The sequence below is a fragment of the Sminthopsis crassicaudata genome, chromosome 1, assembly GCF_048593235.1.
Source record: "Sminthopsis crassicaudata isolate SCR6 chromosome 1, ASM4859323v1, whole genome shotgun sequence".
NCBI lineage: Eukaryota > Metazoa > Chordata > Mammalia > Dasyuromorphia > Dasyuridae > Sminthopsis > Sminthopsis crassicaudata.
Window position 1 is genome coordinate 387,394,469 of NC_133617.1, and position 19,981 is coordinate 387,414,449.

The window sequence follows — 19,981 nt, forward strand, 5'->3', positions numbered from 1 at the left end:
AAAGGCTTTCTCTTCCAGTTTCTGAAACTGGCATATGAAAGGATCATTGAAACCAATTTCCTGAACTATATATGTGAGCATTAGCAGTTTCACATACTTTAACTCAACTGTCCAAAAAGCCCCACTGCTTTCTTATTAAGCTGTGAAAAAGCTTTTCAAATAAGATTTTAAAAGTCTATCTTAACCATATTGTTTTAAAATAATAAAATATCTAATGGAAATTGTCTTAATAACAATAGAGTAGATAAAATTAGATGGAAGAAGGGGCCAGAGTTTATTATGTTGGTCAAATTTTTTCAGCTTAAATATTAACTTTTTGAGAACAACATTTTCTGTGAAATATGCTAATTTGTCTAGTCCAGGTTTGAAAATTTTATCATCAATATTACTCCTTGGAGACTGGTGAAATTTGAAGAGTTTGTCTTTATATCTGTAGTACCTAGCAATTGTGTGGCTCATAAAATGTAGATAATGAATAAATGTTTAATGAACTGAATTGAATCAGTATAGAAAGCACCCTACTTTCTTCAGAAGAAATATTTTACAGCAAAAAGTGGGACAAATGAGATAAGAAAATAGACAAGAGAAGACCTGGCAAGCAGAAAAGTTAAGAGGAGGAAAAATGTGCCAAAAGAAAGAAAATGTTAAAACCATAATTCTCTCCTGCTGCTAAGATTTAGAAAATGAGGCATGACCGAAATGTGGAATTCCTTCTTACATCTTCTCCCTGCTTAATAAGGAGATGAGAGTGTCTAAAGAAATCTGCTCTGCATAATTGAAATTACACAAAAAATACATTTTTTCCCTATTGCAGTTGGAAAAGTATGACTGAAGGATGGGAGGACAGGGGAGAGAATGAAGGTTGACCAACAAAAAGTACTCAGATGGTAACAGTGGATTTCAGACTTGATCCTAGGAAGTCCCAAATGGTTTAGAATAGTCGACTTTGTCACCTTTGATTTAATTATATGACTGTTTTCAGGCTATTAAGGTCTAGGCTTATAATCAAGTACTTACGTAATCCTCTTCATTGAGTCCTTGTTTCTCAACAGAACTTTTCACCTCCATGGAAAACTTCTCAAACTCAGGTTTCACTGTCCTCAGTAGAGTAACTGTTTGAAGGGATGAGTACGCTTGCTTAGCTTCAAGGTCGTGTTTGTCTCCTCGCTTCCACGAGCCATCTCCTACAGGAGAAATAAAAATATTTACAATTCCAAGCTAGTCACCATAAAGGAACCATTTTCCTTTTAGACTGCCCTGAGTCGCCACATTCTGCTTTCTTTCTGTAGTAGCCAAGCTAAGAGGTATTGTCACAGTTTTGCAGTTAGTTAGAATGTATCATTGTGGAAAACATCTGATGACAGGAGGCCCATGAACAAAAAAATAGATTTGAAATGGGAAGAGAAACAAAGGATTGTTGATGAAATTGCCTGGTAATAAGCCCCTAAAGACAATTTCCACCCACCGAAATTTCAAAACCAAAATCTTTTTCCTGTCTTCTTAAATAGAAATCATTTGGAACCAACTAGAAATTTGATGAAAGTGTAACTGTATACTAAATTGTTCGTTATGTTATATAATTGTGTCTTGAAACATCACACTATCACAAATGTATACAGAACAATATATCCATACATTAAGGATTTATTTCCTCTCTCTACCACATAAAAATGCCTATAACTTGATAAATATTAGCTTTATCAGGCTCCCATTACCTAATCCACAAAATGGAGATAATAACCTACCTAACAGGTTGTTAATGAAGTTAGTGAAATGTGGGCAAACATTATATAAATATCAGTTACTGTTACATGATTTGTAGGATTTGAACATAGGTTTTCCTGACTTTAAAGTTCAGTATTCTATTTACTATGTCACACTACCTCTCTAAAAATTTAATTAAAATACATATATAGTATATATTCTATACATATACATATAACAACAAATGTCATAAAATTGACACTGCCAAGAATTTTAAAGTAATGAGTATCTTAAATGCTTTCAATTAAAATATACAAAATGATTTTTAAAATTATAATCCTATGATAATGAATTTCAACATAGCATTCATTTGCTCACTATCAATTGAGCACTGAAGCAAAAGTGAGTTGAGTGACTAAAAACCTGAACTTTCAAAATTATCTTTTTTTTTTATTCTGAAAGATTAGGGAGAATTAAGATCCAATGAACAAATCTTAACTTATAGTTACTGTCAGAGGGCAATTATTTCCATGACATGATGTTATTTCTTATATCCCTGGAAACAAATCTAAGACACTTAGATGACTGGAATCTAGCACATAAATGATATCATAGTATCAGCTATCCATTTAACTCTAGGCCGTTCTAATCTTAACAGATGATGGAAGGAGGAAGATAGCTGATGTGAAAGATAGGCATCTATCCATCTCATTTTTTTTTCCATTGTACTTTTCAATACTTCAAATATCTGTCATTTCATCTGCATGCTTACTGTCTCTAACAGTTCAAGTCCCAGCCCCTCTATATCTTAGTCAATGACATTGTTAGGATGCTGTGATCAAAAACAATTAGTCACTTAGGTTAGTCACTCAAAAATGTGATTAGGCTGGACCTTATTCAGCTTACATAGTGTTCATTGCTAAATCTATAAGCCTTTCCATTATGGTGGAACCTTCCTGAGTTGTTATTCTGCTAGTATAACTTATAAACCACTTCCTGGGGTCAGATCTATGTAGAGTGGGAATCAGATTAGAACTTTTAATTATAAAAAAAATTAAACCCCAAGATATTGTGTAAGGTTTGTCTTCAAAGACTGTCCTTAAACTTTTCTCCTCTTACTGTGTAGTAGGAATGAGCATGAAATTTTGAGGCAAGAGACCAGAACCTTATTTTATCTCCTTTCAGAACTTTACTTTTTTCATTTACAAAAGGTGGAGTTTGGACTTACTTTCTAAGGTCTCCTTCAGCTCTAAATATGATCTAACTATGATACTTTTTTCTAGATATTCAGAATGATTAAGATAAACAGTTACTAATAATTAGTTTCTATACCACTTTACTCAGCCAAAGAAAAGCCAAAATGTTGAGGAATCCTGAAATGACTTCACTTATAGATGAAGCTGGCTCTTAGTTGGAGCACAACACAGATTTGCTGGTATGATTTGGTTTGATTTGAGGTATGGAGTTCTATATGTAATGTTCTCAATGTTTTACAGACAGCAGAGTTGTTAATTATTGGTAAGAGTCTTTTGTACTGACAAGGCTTTACAATGATCTTTTAAGTGCCAGATGCAAAGAATGGTACTTTTGCATCCCTCATCTCCCTTGAACCTTCTGCAACATTTGACATTCTTGACAAATTACCCTGTCCTTGATAATCTTTCCATATTTTCTTTCTATGACACTGCTTACTCTTGTTCTCCCTGCATGTTAAATCATTTTACCTTAGTCTCTTTTCCTGGTTAAGATGACTTCTAGGTACAATGTCCCCCAAGACTATATCTAGCCCACTTCTCTTCACTGGATCATATCTCACTTGTTAATTTCATCCATTCTCATTTCTTAGATTATCATCATTATGTAAATGGCTTTACTTATATATATATGTATATATATGTGTTGTGTGTGTGTGTGAATACATATATCTCAAAAGAGAGACTTTCCCAATTTCTAGTCTTTTATTTTTAGTTGTCTGATGAGCATCCACACTTTAATGTACCCGTAGTACCTCAAATTCAACATGTCCAAAGGTAAACTTACCATCTTCCCTAATCAAATTTTTCTTTGTATCAAAGTTGCATGGATATATGCATTATCTTCCTGCAATAATTAAACTATGAACATTTTGTAGGAAAACTTAATTTTCATTCTTATTTCTTAATTTTTAGCACAAACTTGCACATAATAGCTATTTAGTGGGGGGGGAGGGATAATTGAATTAAGGTGATAGCAGTAGAGGATGCTTTCTTGTATAGTCACATCTAATTCTACATCTGGAAGCCCCCAAAGTCCATGAAATTTTCATAGGTTCATTACAATGGTGTCAACTATTTTACTATTTCAAGATATTGACAGGATTACCTTATCAGAAAATACAAAGCAATGAATTTCAACATAGCATTCATTTGCTCACTATACAGTATTCTCAAGTGTTGATTTGATGTGGGAAACAGATGAATCACAATGAAGAGAGCTTGAAAATGTACTGTTTTCTTGAACAATTAATTTGTTTGTTTTTATTTTTATATTATCATCCCTTTTAGCCAATTTGTTCTTATAATTATTTATTGTTATGGACAAAGGGAAGATTAGTTTGGTCTGATAATTATAAATGCTATGAAGAAATAAGAAAAGAAAGTTGTATTTGGACAGTGAAAAAGCATTGTGTCCCCAGCTACTTTCCCCATCATTGGATACCTTATCTCATACTCCTTAAGATATTAGATTAGGAGAAATACATTTAGTTCTTGTTTCTTGAAGTTACTTAACAAACTCTTTAACTGCTGCCATAACTGAATATCTTCTCTTCACTCAATCTACATATATAATTCAATCTCTATTGTAATCTCTCTCATCTGTATTACTCTACATCCTAAAATCTCTCATCTCCCACTCACTTTTCCTTTCTTTTAGTCTCTGAAGAAGAGCTAACTTTCCTTCATACCAAGGTTATTCCCTCTTCTTGGGCTCTGAGCCCTTTTACTTCTGTACTCAGCAACAAGAAGATTATAGATGACCAATTCTGATGCACATGACACTTTTTAACAATGAGATGATTCAGGTCCATTCCAATGATCTTGTGATGAAAAGAGCCATCTACACACAGAGACAGAACTATGAGAACTGAGTGTAGATCACAAAGCAGAATTTTACTCTTTTTGTTGATTGTTTGCTTGCATTTTATTTTCTTTCTCATTTTTTCCCTTTTTGATTTGATTTTTCTTGTGAAGCAAGATAATTGTATAAATATGTGTGCATATATTGGATTTAACATATATTTTACCATGTTTAACATATATTGGGTTCCTTACCATCTAGAGAAGGAGGTAGGGGGAAGGGGAGAAAATTGAAACACAAGATTTTGCAAGGGTTAATGGTGAAAAATTATCCATGCATATGTTTTGAAAATAAAAAGCTTTAATAACAAAAGAAAATGAGTTTTGTAGTCAGGGACTGTTTGGCTTTTTTACTTGTATTTAAAGCTCTTAACACAGTAGTAGTAGTAGCACATAGTAAATATTAAATAAGTACTTTTTTCATTCACTTACTATGCTTCTAGCAACTGAAGTTTGTACATTCAAATCTTCCCTCTCCCTCACCATCTTTATTCAATCAGTTACCAAATCTTGGATAATCTATCTCCACAACCTCTCTCCACTCAGGCTTTACTTTAACATAGTATCTTATCATCTCTTGATCATACTTTTGCAATGGCCTATTCCTTGATCAGTTCCCCTGCTTTCACATTCTCCTCTCTTCACTATATTTTCCACATAGTTGCTAAATTAATATTGCTAGACCCAACCACTTTGCTCCTTTGTTAAAAAAATTTTCAGTGCTTCTCCTCGGCTTTCAGGATAAAACAAACACTCCTCAATCTGACATTTTTCAAAGCTCTCCACATTCTTGTTCTAATCCACTTTTCCAAACATATTTCATATTACTCACCTCAAATGCTCTATATTCCAGTAAAATGGCCTACATGTTGAGACCCTAATTTAGCATGCTACCCTTCTGCTTTTAGGCCTTTGCTCCCAAACATCCCAACATTGGTTATACTCATAACAACTCCATCTCTAGAATTAATAGCATTCTTTTAAGTTTAATCCAACTTATTACCACATAGATGAAGACTTTCCTAATTCATATGGTCATTTGTATTCATTTCCTTGCGAAATTATCTTGTATTTACTTAGTCATCAATCAGCTGGTCAGTGAGCATTTGTTAAATGCTTACTATATATCAAGGACTATTCTTAGTATCAGAGATAGAGAGGTGATACATCTATACACATTTTATCTTCACTAGGGAATGTAAATTTCTTGAGGCAGTGACTTTGCCCTTGTATCCCCAGCATATAGAAAAATGCTTTTCATATAGTGAGTGCTAAATAAATTTTTGAAATTAATTGAATTAAAATAAAAGAAATTCCCCCAAAACAGAATTAAAGCTTTGGAGACTGATGAACCACACTCAATAAACAATTTAGATCATATTTTTGTGTTTCATTTTTTAAAAGTCTTGGTGCATAACATTTCTTGTCACCTTCAATTCCAATCCTGCTGAACCATGGGAAATTAGAGGGATGATTAGTGTGAAGGTGCAAACAGTGTCAGTGGGCAAGATATGACATCTGGTCTATATCTGAAGTCCTTCAGACTATTTCAGGGATAAAGATCTAGGCTAGATAATTTCTAGATTATATTCCAGAAGAATAGAAGGTACAAAAATATTTAGTATTGTCCTTGAGGTCCAGAACTCTGTGGAGGTAAGGTATAATAATAATATCATCTGTTTATGTAAAGATCTATATTTTTTCAAAATCCTATCACATAAGTCATTTCATTTGATATAGCAATTGTATAATGTAGGAAAGGAAAGAGGAGGGAAGAGAATAAGCATTTATATAATGCCTCTTATGTGCCAGACACTGTGCTAGATGCTTGACAAATATTATCTCATTTGATCCTGTAAGGTAAGTGCTATTATTATCCCAATTTTACAGTTGAAAAAACTGAGACAAACTGAGATTAAGTGACTTGCCCAGGATCATATAACTAGTAATTGTCAGAAATCAGATTTGAACTCAAGCATCCCTGGTTCTAGGCCCAGTGCTCAATCTATTGCCCCTCCTCATTTCCTCAAGACATATAAGATTATTTCTTATTTAAAGAAAAGAAAATTAAGGTACAGCTATGTTAGGTTCTTACTAAGTGCTAATGAGATAATGAGATATTAGGTTTTTACTAAGTGCTAAGTCGGTAGGTACTTAACAATTCTCTAGTTGCTGCTTTTAAGGGGAGTTTTACTCTGGGGAGGAGCTTACATGTTTAAGAGGAGCAAGTTCATTGGTTGAAGTATTTCTCCCACAAGCCCCTGAGTTATTCCACACCCATTCTCTGGAAGGATCAAAGAAGAAGTTAGAGTCTGGAAAGTCAGTTCTGGATTGGATCAAGGAGAAGACTTCCCATGGATTCGCAAGTGAAGAGGACAGAGAAAAAGATTCACAGAGAAAAGAAACCTCCTCCCAGAGAAGGATTACAACTGAGAGAAGATCAGAACTTTACATATTGGTGCCCAACGTGGGACAAGGACTTTTGCTTATCATGACAAGGATTTATTCTGAGCCCTTCAGAGGAGCTAGCCCAGACCTTAGCATTTTGGCACCCGAACAGGGCATACAAGCTGTACAGCTTGCCTTCCTTTTTATGCTCCTACACTCCCTCCAGGGAAGAATCCTCATGGTTTGAGACCCAATGAAATCTGGCAAATGGATGTGACCCATTATAAATCTTTTGGTTGTCTGTCTTTTATCCATGTGGTAGTAGATACCTTTTCAGGATTCACTTTTGCAGTGCCAACAGCAAAAGAGACAGCCCGAGTGGTCACTGAATTCCTTATACAAGCATTTGCAATTATGGGTGTGCCACAAGAAATAAAAACAGATAATGGACATGCATATTCTTCTAAACATTTTGCACACTTTTTGTGCATAGTATAAGATTTTACACACCACTGGAATACCTTTTAATCTGCAAGGTCAGGCAATAGTAGAGAGAAGAAACAGAGACATTAAGACACTCCTCCAAAAACAAAAGAAAGGGGGAGCCACAGGTAACCCTAGAGAACTTCTAAATTTAGTTCTCTATACCATTAATTTTCTAATTTTTGACAAAGATGCACTGGTTCCAGCAGACAGGTTTTATAATCCACCAAAAGGGCAGTGTCCAGTGCGAGCAGCTCCACTGTCCTTAGATAATCGCCAGGTGATGTGGAAAGACCCAGAAAGTGGTGAATAGAAGGAACCAGATAGGTTAACTGCCTGGGAGAGAGGGTTTGCTTGTATTTTAACAGACAGAAGGAAACAGATGAAGAAGGAAACAGATAGGTGGCAACAAGCATCTGGAGAGAGACAGAAAAAGAGAAAAACCTCAAAACAAAAGAAAAAATCTAAGAAACATCTGACACCGAAAGAGCATTGCTAATAAGAAGACTGTTAAAGAACTTTAAAACCAGCAGGAATCATTGGATTTCCTAATACAGGATGAGACTAATGGACAATGGACTTATGGACATTTATAAATTTTCAGTTTATGATTATTTGATCATGTTATTTGTTATACTTCTAGCATGTATTATGTTACTATGTTACTATGTGTTTATGTAATCTATGTAATTATGTGTAATACCTCCCATACTGATGGATTTATGTTTCAAGGTCATGACCACCCTATGTTCTAAATCAAAAGAAAGGGGGAGATGTTAGGTTCTTACTGAGTGCTAATGAGATAATGAGATATTAGGTTCTTACTAAGTGCTAAATCAGTACTTAACAATTCTCTAGTTCCGGCCTTTGAGGGGAGTTTTACCCCTTTGAACTTCTGGGGAGGAGCTTGCATGCTTAGGAGGAGCAAGTTCATTGCTTGAAGTATTTTTTTCCCAGAAGCCCCTGAATTATTCCACGCCCTTTCTCTGGGAAGATAAAAGAAGCAACATTGAGCAAGGGGGAGGAAGTCAACTCTAGGTCAGAGTTGGCCGCAGTTGAGGCAGCAGATCTCCTCCCAGAGAGCGATCAGCAATTTCTGGAGACAACAGAACATTACACCTGTCCACAGTGAGTGCAATTCTAGAGGAAGGGGCAACAGGCAAAGAATCATGCACTTATAAGACATAGACTGTGTAAAGGAGATAATCTCAGAGGGAAGGCCTCAAATTCTACATGTGCTGCCATTTATCTTAGAAGATAGGCCTGTACTATCTGAGTTGCTTCTTTCAAATAGATAAGAATCTCAAGGTTGCTCCAAACAGACTTCTTTGCCTAGAAATTCTTTGGCCTGAGAGTTTGGCTATCCCTGGTGGATTATTCCAGAATAGAATTATTTTTTCAATCCTTGAGAAATTCTAGATTCACATTCCTGAATCTGCTAAAGCTCTAAAGAGGCCCAGGTTATAAAGAATACATTGAGCTCAGGCTTCCCAATGGCATTTACACAGATTGGCTGAATTTTCCTGTACCTTTTGCCACTTGAAAACATTAGAGGTTATTTAAGTAGCCCTTGGGAGAAGGTCAAAGCCAATTGAATCATTTGCAAATTTACAAACATAGTATATTTTAATGTTTCTGCTCCAGGTTTGTGCATTCTAGACACTCAACAGTTTGCTCAAATTTCTAATATTTTCCTATTTTTAGCTTTTCCAGTCATTTGGCATGAAATTACTGCTATATACCATATTCCCATTCTTATAATTAAATAATATTCATTAGGATCCCCAAAAAGCAGAATAGCTTTGTAAAATTACTTAACATCAAAAGACAAGATCTCTCATTCAACTATTCACTTAATTTATATTCTAAGAGGATAATGTAGATAATGCTAAGCTAGAAAATTTCTCAAGATCCCTTCCTGATCATTATTGTATAAGTATATGCAAACCTGTAGGAAAAAGATTTTTCAAATATAATCACATAAATAAATAAATGAATAAATCTTTAAAGAAACCATAACACATTATGTTCAATTGATCTTTTTCTAAGGAAAAAAATTATCACAATCCACATTTCTTATCAAATCCGGTGGCTTTTCTTGATCTTTGCCACATTTGATACTGTTGACTAATCTCTTCCCCTGGATATATATTCTCCTTTGGACTTCCTTGACTATGCTATATTTTAGTTCTCCTTTTACCAGATCACTCCCTCTATCTTTGCTGGAGTAACTCATTTCATTTTCCCTATCAATGTACTCCAAGGTTCTATCCTGACTCTTCTTTTTTTCTCTCTTTATTCTCCTACTTGGTGACCTCATCACATCTCATTGTTTAATTTTCAGATCTGTGTAGCTCTAGCCAGAGTTCTTGAGTGTCACTCACATATCACCAATTGCCTAATGAACATTTCCAACTCAATGACCCAAATATAGCTCCAATTCAAAATGTCCAAAACAGGTCTCACTATCTACCCCATCCCAAGACACATTCCTATTCTGAACTTTCCTATTTTAATCAATGCCATCATCACTCTTACAATTATCCAGGTTCACAACTTTGGTGTCATATTCAAATCTTCATTTTTATCCCTCATATCCAGTCAACTACTGAATCTTGTTGATTCTACCTCAATAACATCTCTCATATTTCTCCTACTTCTATCCATCCATACCACTACTGTCCTAATTCAGGTTTTCATTATTTCTTGCTTGGACTATTATAATATTGTGGTTGTTGTGTTTATTTGTCCTTCATTCTGGAAGAGGGTTATGACATCAGGAGGATGGCATCTTGATTTGCAAATAAATTGGATTTCATTTGCAATTAGGGAGAGCTGTGCAGGAGTCATCACTTTCTTTCCTCAAAAGTCATCAGACTCCAATGGCAAGGCACAGGTCAAGATATTGGCGATGGCCCTGGAAGCAGAAGATCTTGGCCTTTTTAAGCTAAAATCTTTCCCAGATCTCAGTTTCTATGAAAGAACACCCATTCAGTGATTCAAGGCTAAAGTAACAATTGAGGCAAAAAAAACTTCCTAGTTTGCCAAGGAAGGAAGGAAGGAAGGAAAGAAGGAAGGAAGGAAGGAAGGAAGAAAGGAAGAAAGAAAGAAAGAAATCTAGCTTCCTAATTGCTCTTTCTGCCTCAAGTGTCTCTGCATTCTGATTCATTTTCCACCTAGCTACCAAAAGGGTTTTTTAAGTTCTTTAAAAAAGTTCTGATCATGTTATGTCTGTACTTAATAAATTCCAGTGGCTGCCCCATTACCATTAAAAGTAAATATGAACTCCTCTGTTTGGCACTTAATACCCTGGACACCAACTTAATTTTCTCATCTTATTACATATTACTTTCCTTCATCAATTTACCTTACAATGCAATTAAACTATCTTTCCTAACAATCCTCATACAAAGCATTCCAATTCCATTCTCCATTCCTTTGAAGTGGCTATTCTCAATTCCTGGAAAATACTTTCTTCTCATCTCTGTCTCTTAAAATACTTAATTTCCCTTTAGAAATTCATGGTACCACCTTCTACATGAAACCTTTCTTAACCACCTCCTGCTGCCAATGTCCTCCCTTGTCTTCATATCACCTTGTATTTATTTTTAGATGCCCCAATGTGTATATGTTTTCTCCCTTTATATAATTAGTGCTTACTAAATGCTTGTTGGTTGGTTGATTAAAGACCTGAGTTCATACTTTACCTTTTATCCTTACTACCTGTATATTTTTAGGAAAGTCATCTAACCTTCTCTAGGCTACAATTTCTTTTTCCATAAAGTAAGGGAATTCAACTAGATGTCTCTAAAATAACTTGCAATTCTATATTCTACTGTTCTATAACTTATCTAATAACTGGTAGTGATCACCACTGACTGTTCCTTTAACATTAGAAAAAAAATCATTTTCAAATAAATATTAACTTATTGAGGGTCTTTTACTGATAGAGAAAATGTTTACACCCATTATAGACATTTCAAGGCTACATCTTTTTCCCCTTTCAAGGAAGAAACTCAGAATTATCTCTTTAGAGACTCACACAGTGACTTGGGTCTAAATTAATTAACCTCTCCATATACTATTATATCATCCACATGGAATACATCTCTCTTTTTGCCTATCTTCAAATTCTGAACAGTATTCCAATTGTCTTGGGATGTGCTGGAAGTGAAAGTGACAAGATCCTAACTATTCAAAAAGTTATTTATCAATCCCAGGAAAACAAGTGAAAAGGAAGGACCATATAAATTTCTAATTTCTTGGTCTAGAAGCCTAGAAGCAAAATTCAGCCTCCAAGCTACATATGAAATTATCACCCTTTTAGATAATTCAAGGTTATGATCAACATAAAGCATAAGAGATTGTTAATGATAAAAGCAAACAACTTCTTACCAAAAAGTAACAGTATTTTAATGAGTCAACAGTTTGAAAATTAAAAAGAAAAACTGAATAAAAAGAATCTGAATGAAAAATAATTAGTAAGGTAGTACAAAAATATTACTTGAACTGCAAGCTTTGCAGTCTGCAAAATAGAAAGTGTTTGTGTACTGAATTTCTGGATTCGTAAGACATGTTCCCTTTCATACGCCTCCAGTTTTTAATCTATTATTACCAATATAATCATAATACATTCACTAAAATTCTGCTCCAATTTCCTAGCAGGTTCTATCAAGTTGGAAGCATTCATGGACAGGCAAGGTAGAAGATTGCATAACTATTGCCTGGGGAACAGCCTACATAAATTCAGAGAGACCATCATCAGAGAGACTCATCATCCTCAAGATCACTCCAGAGTGATGAACTTTTCAATGACAAATATTCTTGAAAAACCATCTCCTAAGTTCTAGAAGAGCTGAATTTTAAGAAGCCAAGCTGTAGCATTTTGTGGACAAGAAATGGAATGACCCTCTAGGGTCCCTTTTTCAGCTTGGAGGGCCAAAGGCACTAAATTTAGAATGAGAGAATCTCAGTTTAATTGTCACCTCTACCATTATCCCTTTCATCTACTTTGGTTTAGAGATAGCCTGTGATCTGGAAAATCCACATAAAATTTTTTGGCCTTCCCTTCATACTAGAAAAGACGTCTGTCCTTTTTTATTTTTTTAGGGGATTTTCAGTACCTTATTGTAAAAATTTGGCTTAAGTATTTGGTCATAGGCTGCAGTATACAATATTATACATATATTTTATGCATTTGTGAGTCTTTAAAATGTTTCTATGTTATTGGCTGGCCTTCATGTGTTATCTACAGCTTCCACAAAACTCCTCCCCCCCCAATTTCCCCATTTAATTTCTTATGCCAACCACAATATATCAATACTGTGATGAGGAAAATAAAGATAGGGAAGGGATAACTGTATAACTGTGTATCCAGATAGTCATTAATTTCTCTGAAACTAGTTCAAGAATCAAAATGGGAGAAGGCTGGAAAACATGGGTCTTTCTAGCTATAGAGCCTACAAGCTATATTGTTGTATCAATTTCTTTAGATAATTTCTAACACTTTTTCTCCTCACTTCAAGGATTCTATGAACTTTTGAAGGGATCAATTTTAAAATGCTTAGCACCTAAATTCCATATTATCTTTTTGTTCACCTAGAATTCTTCACAAATGAAAACATAAATGTTTGAGAATGTAGTGAGAACCCTAAGAATCATCAATTGATTACATTAAAATCACATTTATAAATACAAAGTTTACACACTGGTCAAAAAGGTGAAAAAGAAAATAGAATTACCATATGAAGAGCTGTTGAAGAGTTCAATATTGAAGAAAGCATATTCCCCATTGGTCATTCCTTGCCGGTGAGCAGTTAACATGATGTTTCTGATTGTGCTGCTGTTGGCACACATGATCACAACTGATGAGGAAAAATGAAAAACTTCAATAAGAAGTTGTCCTTGAAAATATTCAGAACAAACTGATAAATTTACCTAATTCCATTTGGTGGTGGTAAGAGGGAAGAAGTTATATAGTAATAAAATAATACAAATATCTTAACAACAATAATACTAAATTAAGTATATCTTCATTATTTGAATTGTTAAAAAAAAAATCTATTCTGAGGAATTAAACATTTTTCAAAGAGAAAATAATAGCATTTAGTTTATCTCCTCATTTGAATGTGAAAAGATTATTTTGAGGCTTCTTTAACACACGCAGTAGGTACTTTGCTGCATGTTGGATCTGTTATCTGAAATTCAATTTAGACCCACATTTTTACATTTATAATATAGACAATATCTAAGTATTTCCAGAATACTGGAATAGCAACATATACTGATGTGAGGCAGAGTAGTAGGTGAAAATAACACTGGTCTTGAAATCAGAAGTCAGTTCAATACTGGCCCTGTTGCTATATGACTAGGAGATAATTTAAGCACTCTGGGGCTCAGTTTCTTCCTATATGAAAAGGTGATAATAATATTTGAACTATCTTCCAAACTGTTGTATGGAAAGTGTTTATTTAGTAAAGCTTAAAGAGCTATATAAATATTGGTTGTCGGGATTTTTTTTTCAGTCTGATCAATATTGATAAGCAAGTTAAGTAATATAAAGATCTCTACTTTTGTTTGCCCTGGATAAACCATTTAATGTCCCACAGTTTTCACTGTGGTAAGCAAAAAACTTTGTAGAGCTGTTGGTCATGAGTGATGGCAACAATGAGAGAAGTGACTATCTCTTATAATAGCATAGGTACTGAAAGACACAAAACACGCTTGAAACTTACCATGCAAAATCCTGCCTTGGAGGCTAGTTAAGCTGATTGATATTTACTTTATCATACATGTGAGCTCAATGTGTTATGGCACCAAGTTTGATGCTTGTTATTATGAAGGGGCTAAAACTCTTAAAGGGATGTACCATGGAATTGGGTTTTTGATGAATGGAGATATGGCTAATATATCCATTTGGAATGAAGAGTTACATGTCTTAGTACCTTGAGTTTTACAACTCAAACTCACTCTTTGTTATTTATATTATTTAAATCCTAAGGTTAAGATCTTCCTTTCATCAATCCACTGATGGAAGAAGTATAACACAAGCCAATGCATTTCTTTCCTTTTTGGCAGCAGTTGGAAATTAGGGGGAAGGGTTAGTTGAGGAGAAGGGTGAAACAGCTGACTAAGATAAGAACTTCAGATTTCAATTGGCTTCTTTTGCCCCATCAGCATAAAAAAAAAAAAAATAAGAATTGACTGTCAAGAATTATCTTATCAACTCTATATTCTGAAAAAAAAACCCGATATTAAATTTCAAAAAACAGGCTTTAGATTTGCCTTAGAGGAAACATTTAAAGAATGAAACAGTGAAACCTGAGTACTAAGGAAAGTAGAGGAATCTCCTTCCCAGGAGACTTTTTATGATGCTAATAATTCTCTTGCATAGTTTCCATGTAGGAATGCTAGGAAGTGCCAGGTTGCAAACTTCTTATGGTCCTGTATAGCTCTCAGTGAACACACTGATTTTTTATTCCACTTATTAATTTATTGAAATGTATTTTGATAAATTATGATTAATTAAGAATAAGACTGAGTCGGTATGTCTGAGACCCTGTTCTCTGATTCTTTGGCATCTTAGGTGGATTTTAGGTATAGTCACTTCCTCTCTATTATACTCTATTTTTCTATGCTGGAGAATTTGTGGAATTCCATGTGTTCTTTCTTTGACCCTCTTTCCACATCCTTTTTTGAAGTCTATATAACCTATGGTTCCAACACTTTTCTATAACCATTTGGAGAGTAGTACAGAAAAGGCCTATAAGCTGGTATACAGACACTACTGAGCCCTTAAGAGAAAGTTAAATGTTATATGTGGCTGATGTGGTAGGCAAAACAGTAATGTGTAGATAAGTGGTGAGACTGTTATTTAGGGAGAATAGGTAGCAATACCTAACGAGGTATACATTCTTTAAAGGTTTTACTAAGTGTAATTTCAGTACAGCAGCTAGGCTTTTGGGCTAGAAGACTGATGTTCTACAATTTCTTCATCATTGTTCACATGTAAACATGTATTACATATGCATACAAATGAATGAATCACACAACTATATAAGATATATATGCAAATAATAGTTAATAAAAAGAAAATAATTTAGGATTATTTCTATCCCCCAAAAGGCATATTATTTGCAACTAAATAAAAAAAAAAAGTGTGCTTCATACAAACAAATAATAGGTCTTCAAAGATGTTAACATTTTTTTTGCTTGTTCAGAAAGCACTGTGCTCTCCAAAGGTTTTTAGAACATCCTTCAATCAGCCAGGATACATTGAGTCCTTTGGTTGGAAACACCACTGACCATCCAATGAATTCTTTATCTCAGACTGTTTAATAAAGAAATCATGAATCTGCTGGTTTAAATTCTTATCAAGTATCTAGGTCTAATCATGAATTGCACAGATTAATCCAGTCACGAATAACTAAACTAGTAATATTCAGTCCTAGATTGAATAGTTAACTCAAGGAGAATAACTCTAGAATTAGCTCTTATTAGGTGTACCTTTAAAAAACTTGAATTCCCTTTACTCAGACTTTGATTTTTTTTCTACTTTCTAGGCTTAATTTACATTACTCTCCTTTGCATACTTTCTTCAGCAAAATGAATTACTTGTTCTCAGAATCTGACATTCTATATATTGGCTCCATGTCTTTAAACTGGTCTCTAAGTATGAAATGAGCTCTCTTTTCACTTCTGCCTATTATGATCTGTATTTCTTATTCAATGCTCAATTTCATATGCCCTCTTATAATAAATCTTTCCTAATCCCCCTAGTTTTAGTGCTCTTGGTCTCCAAATTATTTTCTGCCACTGAAAGTCCTTAAGGGAAAGAACTGTTTTTTCATTTGGCTTTGTATACCCAGAGTTCTAAAAAGTGTCTTGTACAAAATAAAAATTTAATAAGTACTTGCTGAATAGAATTAAATGTCAAAAATAGATGTATTACCAAAAAAGTCATCTTTTTATATGTAATAAAATATACAGGTATACTAGTACAGTACTAGTACAGCCATTTTTAACCAAATATTTAAAGCAATAACTCACATTTATATGGTACTTTAAGGTTTGAAAAGTGCTTTCCTTACAACAGTCTTATGAGTTTCAGGATATATTATCCCCGTTTGAAAGGTGATGAATTTGAGTTCTAAAAGGTTAAGGACTTGACCAGAAATGCAAAGCTTATGGCTGATGTGGCCTTCAAAACCAGATCTCCTGAGTAGGGGGAAGGTTGTCTGACTCCAGATACTTGCTTTTCCCAACAGGCTTCTCAGCAGCTTTTTAGGAGAGTTAGTTATAATTTATGTACTTTATTCTGTTTGAATGTTTATGTCTTCAATTAATTTTCTAATTTCCTTAAAGAGTAAGACAGAGTTCCCTTTCTTGTTTCAGGCTATAAACTTCTAATCAGATCAACCAGTGTGTCTTTGTACGGTGCCACATATATAAGGGCAAAGACAATTAGTAGAGGATGGGTTTTTTTTTGGAGGGGGTGGCCTTGAACAAGTCTGTCAACCTGTGTACCTTGAGAGTTACTGCCAAACATCTGTTTTGAAAATAAATTGATGTCATAAACAACAGCCAAGCTACTATGAAGAGTCAATCTTTTTCTGACCCTCATTGTGTGACATTGTCCAAATTGTTACCCCTGTGAGCCTCAGTTTCCCCATCTTTAAAATGGGGATAAAATTTTAAAGACCTACAGATTTAAGAGGCAATATGCTGTCTTCTAACCTTAAATAATGGATGTTCAGCTAGTGTTATTATTATTATTGTTGAAAACAATTTTAATGTAATATGCTGTTAAAAGATGTTATGAGTATCTGAAAATTAATTGCCTCTAACAATGTAGTTGTATTTCCTTTGCAAACATAGACTTTCTTGGAAAAAAAATCAATCAGTCAACAAAGATTTATTAAAGAACTACTATATGCCAGTCACAAAGTGAACCTTTCTGTTTGCTCCCTTTTGTGGGATGGGGAAAAGGAAGAAGAACATAGAAAGAGGACCTGATGGATCTTATTCTTTCAAAATGGGGTTTCATAGTTTTGTTTTGTTTTTTGTTTTTTCCTTCTAGGTTCCAAAATCCCTGAACTGCAACTACAGGTAGGAGCATGTTAAAAATAAATAAATAAATAAATAATAAAATAAAATAAAAGTATAGCTTTAATTCACAATCATCAGGTATGTTATTTAAATATAAATTTTTATATTCAAATTTAAAGCAATAAACTACACTTTTTTCCTATTAGAGAGAGAAAACACAAGGGGGAAAATTTAAGTATAGGGGTTTCCCCTTCAATAAGCTAGTGAACACACTGATATTTTATTCTACCTCTGCTTTTTCTTCTGAAACTTCTGCCTTCTGAAACTGACTAAAACTGAAAACTTCAGGTCCCCCCAAGCCACAATGAGCCGGAGCGGGAGAACCTGGAGAGAAGGGAAGAGTTCTGAAGAAATGCCCTTCCTAACCTGAATTTAAAAGCGAAAACTACTGCCCCAATGGGATTGGAAATGTTCCATAAAGATTCCCTTCCTCCAATATGTCTCGATGGGGCATCCAAAGCCCACATTTGCAATGCAAAAAGCATGCCTATTGGGAGAATCTGAGATAAATCTGAGCAGAAAGTAGGAGGAAGTCAGCATTGCCAGTTACAGATATCCACGCAGACAGTACCTTCCCTGCTCTCTCTACTATTCAGTTTAACGCCGCTCACACTGACCAGACGCAAGGAAAGGGTTACACTTGGGCTGATGATCTGAGCTCCGTGTCTGTCAGTTTCAAATTAATTCCTGCAGTCATCTAACGCCAGTACAGACGCTGGGGATGTATGCCGTTATAGGAGAGATCTGCTGTGTTTGGGTGGGGAAGAGATAGGGATGGGTTTATTTTCACATCTTGGGTGTGGCTGGTAGGAAATGTGTTGTAAGCAGCTCACTCAGAATGTCTCTTCCATAAGCAGCAGAAAAGCCCAAGTAATCTGGGTAGTCTGAGGTGTGTGCAGACATAGGGAGGACTGGCCCAAAGTCTTGGGTAAATGGACTAGAACGCTAATCGTGTGTGAGTTGTACATTTGGAAATAGGAATATGGGCAAATATACACATACATGTATATAGCTCAATGATATATTGTAGACTTAATACGCGTTCACATTAGCCCCACGTGTCAATAGCCCGGGGCAACCCTAGGCAGGCTCTGGGCAGATATGCATGGAAAAACTTCATTTGGGCCACATCTTTCGCAATTCCAGGACCTCCTCTTCCTCCATGTAGGCCAAGGGGTCCCTCTGCCCAACACCTTAGATTGAGCCACTATGTGCAAGGCTAAAACTGACGCCTAGCCTTTTGCAGCCCTCCCACCTGTTTTGGATTTCTGAAACCAAGTGAGGAGGTTGGGCCAAAAACCGCTCCACGCCACGAGCCCAGTGCTTGCTTCTCCGCTACGCTCTGCCTGCCCAGCTCTCAGGTGCGCGGAACCGCCTTTTCCACACTGCTGGTAAACCGATCTGCCAGCTCACGCACCTTTAGAGGAGCTGAACCTTACGTGTCCCGTTTCCAGGGCAGAGAGCACCAAGACTTCACCACCTACATTCCTCTAGGGCGTAAAGGGAGGAGGAAAGGTGGCTCTATATTCTGGAATTAGCTGACGGCATCCCCTTAGCGCATTGCGCCCTCATCCAGATATGGTTAGGCACCGTGTCTGATCTTCCCGGGAAATCTCACTCACTGCCTTGAAATTAGTTTATAATAGGAAGTTGAACCCCTTTATTTTCTCACTCGCAGCTACCAAGTTCACGCAACCCATTTCCCACCTCTTGCTGATTTCGGCATTTATTTTTTAAGACGCAATTATAATTAGGGTTGGAACCACGTGGATGCAAGCTTCAACCTCTGGGTGATTCTTCAACAAGCCCGGAGCCTGAAGCTGCCCGTATTTGGGAGCTCTGGGGATGGAAACACTCAAGGATCTAAAGGCAAAGTTGATTGCTGCCTGGCGCAGCAACGCATTTTGAATGGAAACTCAGGAAACATATTTATAAGGAGGCTGAGGGTGAGTGGGTGGAAGTACACGAAGGGAGGAGGACCCTGGAAATGGAGGGGGCAAAATGAATACAATCAAGCTTTTTAAAGAAAACAAAATAGTAGCCGGAAGAGTACGGGAAATGCGACAACAGCATGACAGGCAGAGAGAGGGGGAAAAGACACTTAAAATGGGCTTTAGGAAAGCTAATCACCTCTACACAAACTTTAAGGAAGAGGAAAGGAAAGAGGAAAGTCAAAATAAATC

General features: G+C 35.5%; 1 protein-coding gene across 4 annotated transcripts in view; it reads right to left on the reverse strand.

Annotated features, from left to right (window-relative positions):
• Nucleotides 1-19,981, reverse strand: part of NPR3 (natriuretic peptide receptor 3) — a 73,143-nt gene that overhangs the window by 50,779 nt on the left and 2,383 nt on the right. For all 4 annotated transcript variants that reach the window (XM_074279494.1, XM_074279493.1, XM_074279491.1 and 1 more), the window contains 2 exons: nt 13,433-13,555; nt 1,018-1,184 (listed from right to left, as the gene is read on the reverse strand). In XM_074279494.1, coding sequence (XP_074135595.1) covers nt 1,018-1,184; nt 13,433-13,555 — 290 coding nt within the window. The remainder of the gene's footprint in view (nt 1-1,017; nt 1,185-13,432; nt 13,556-19,981) is intronic.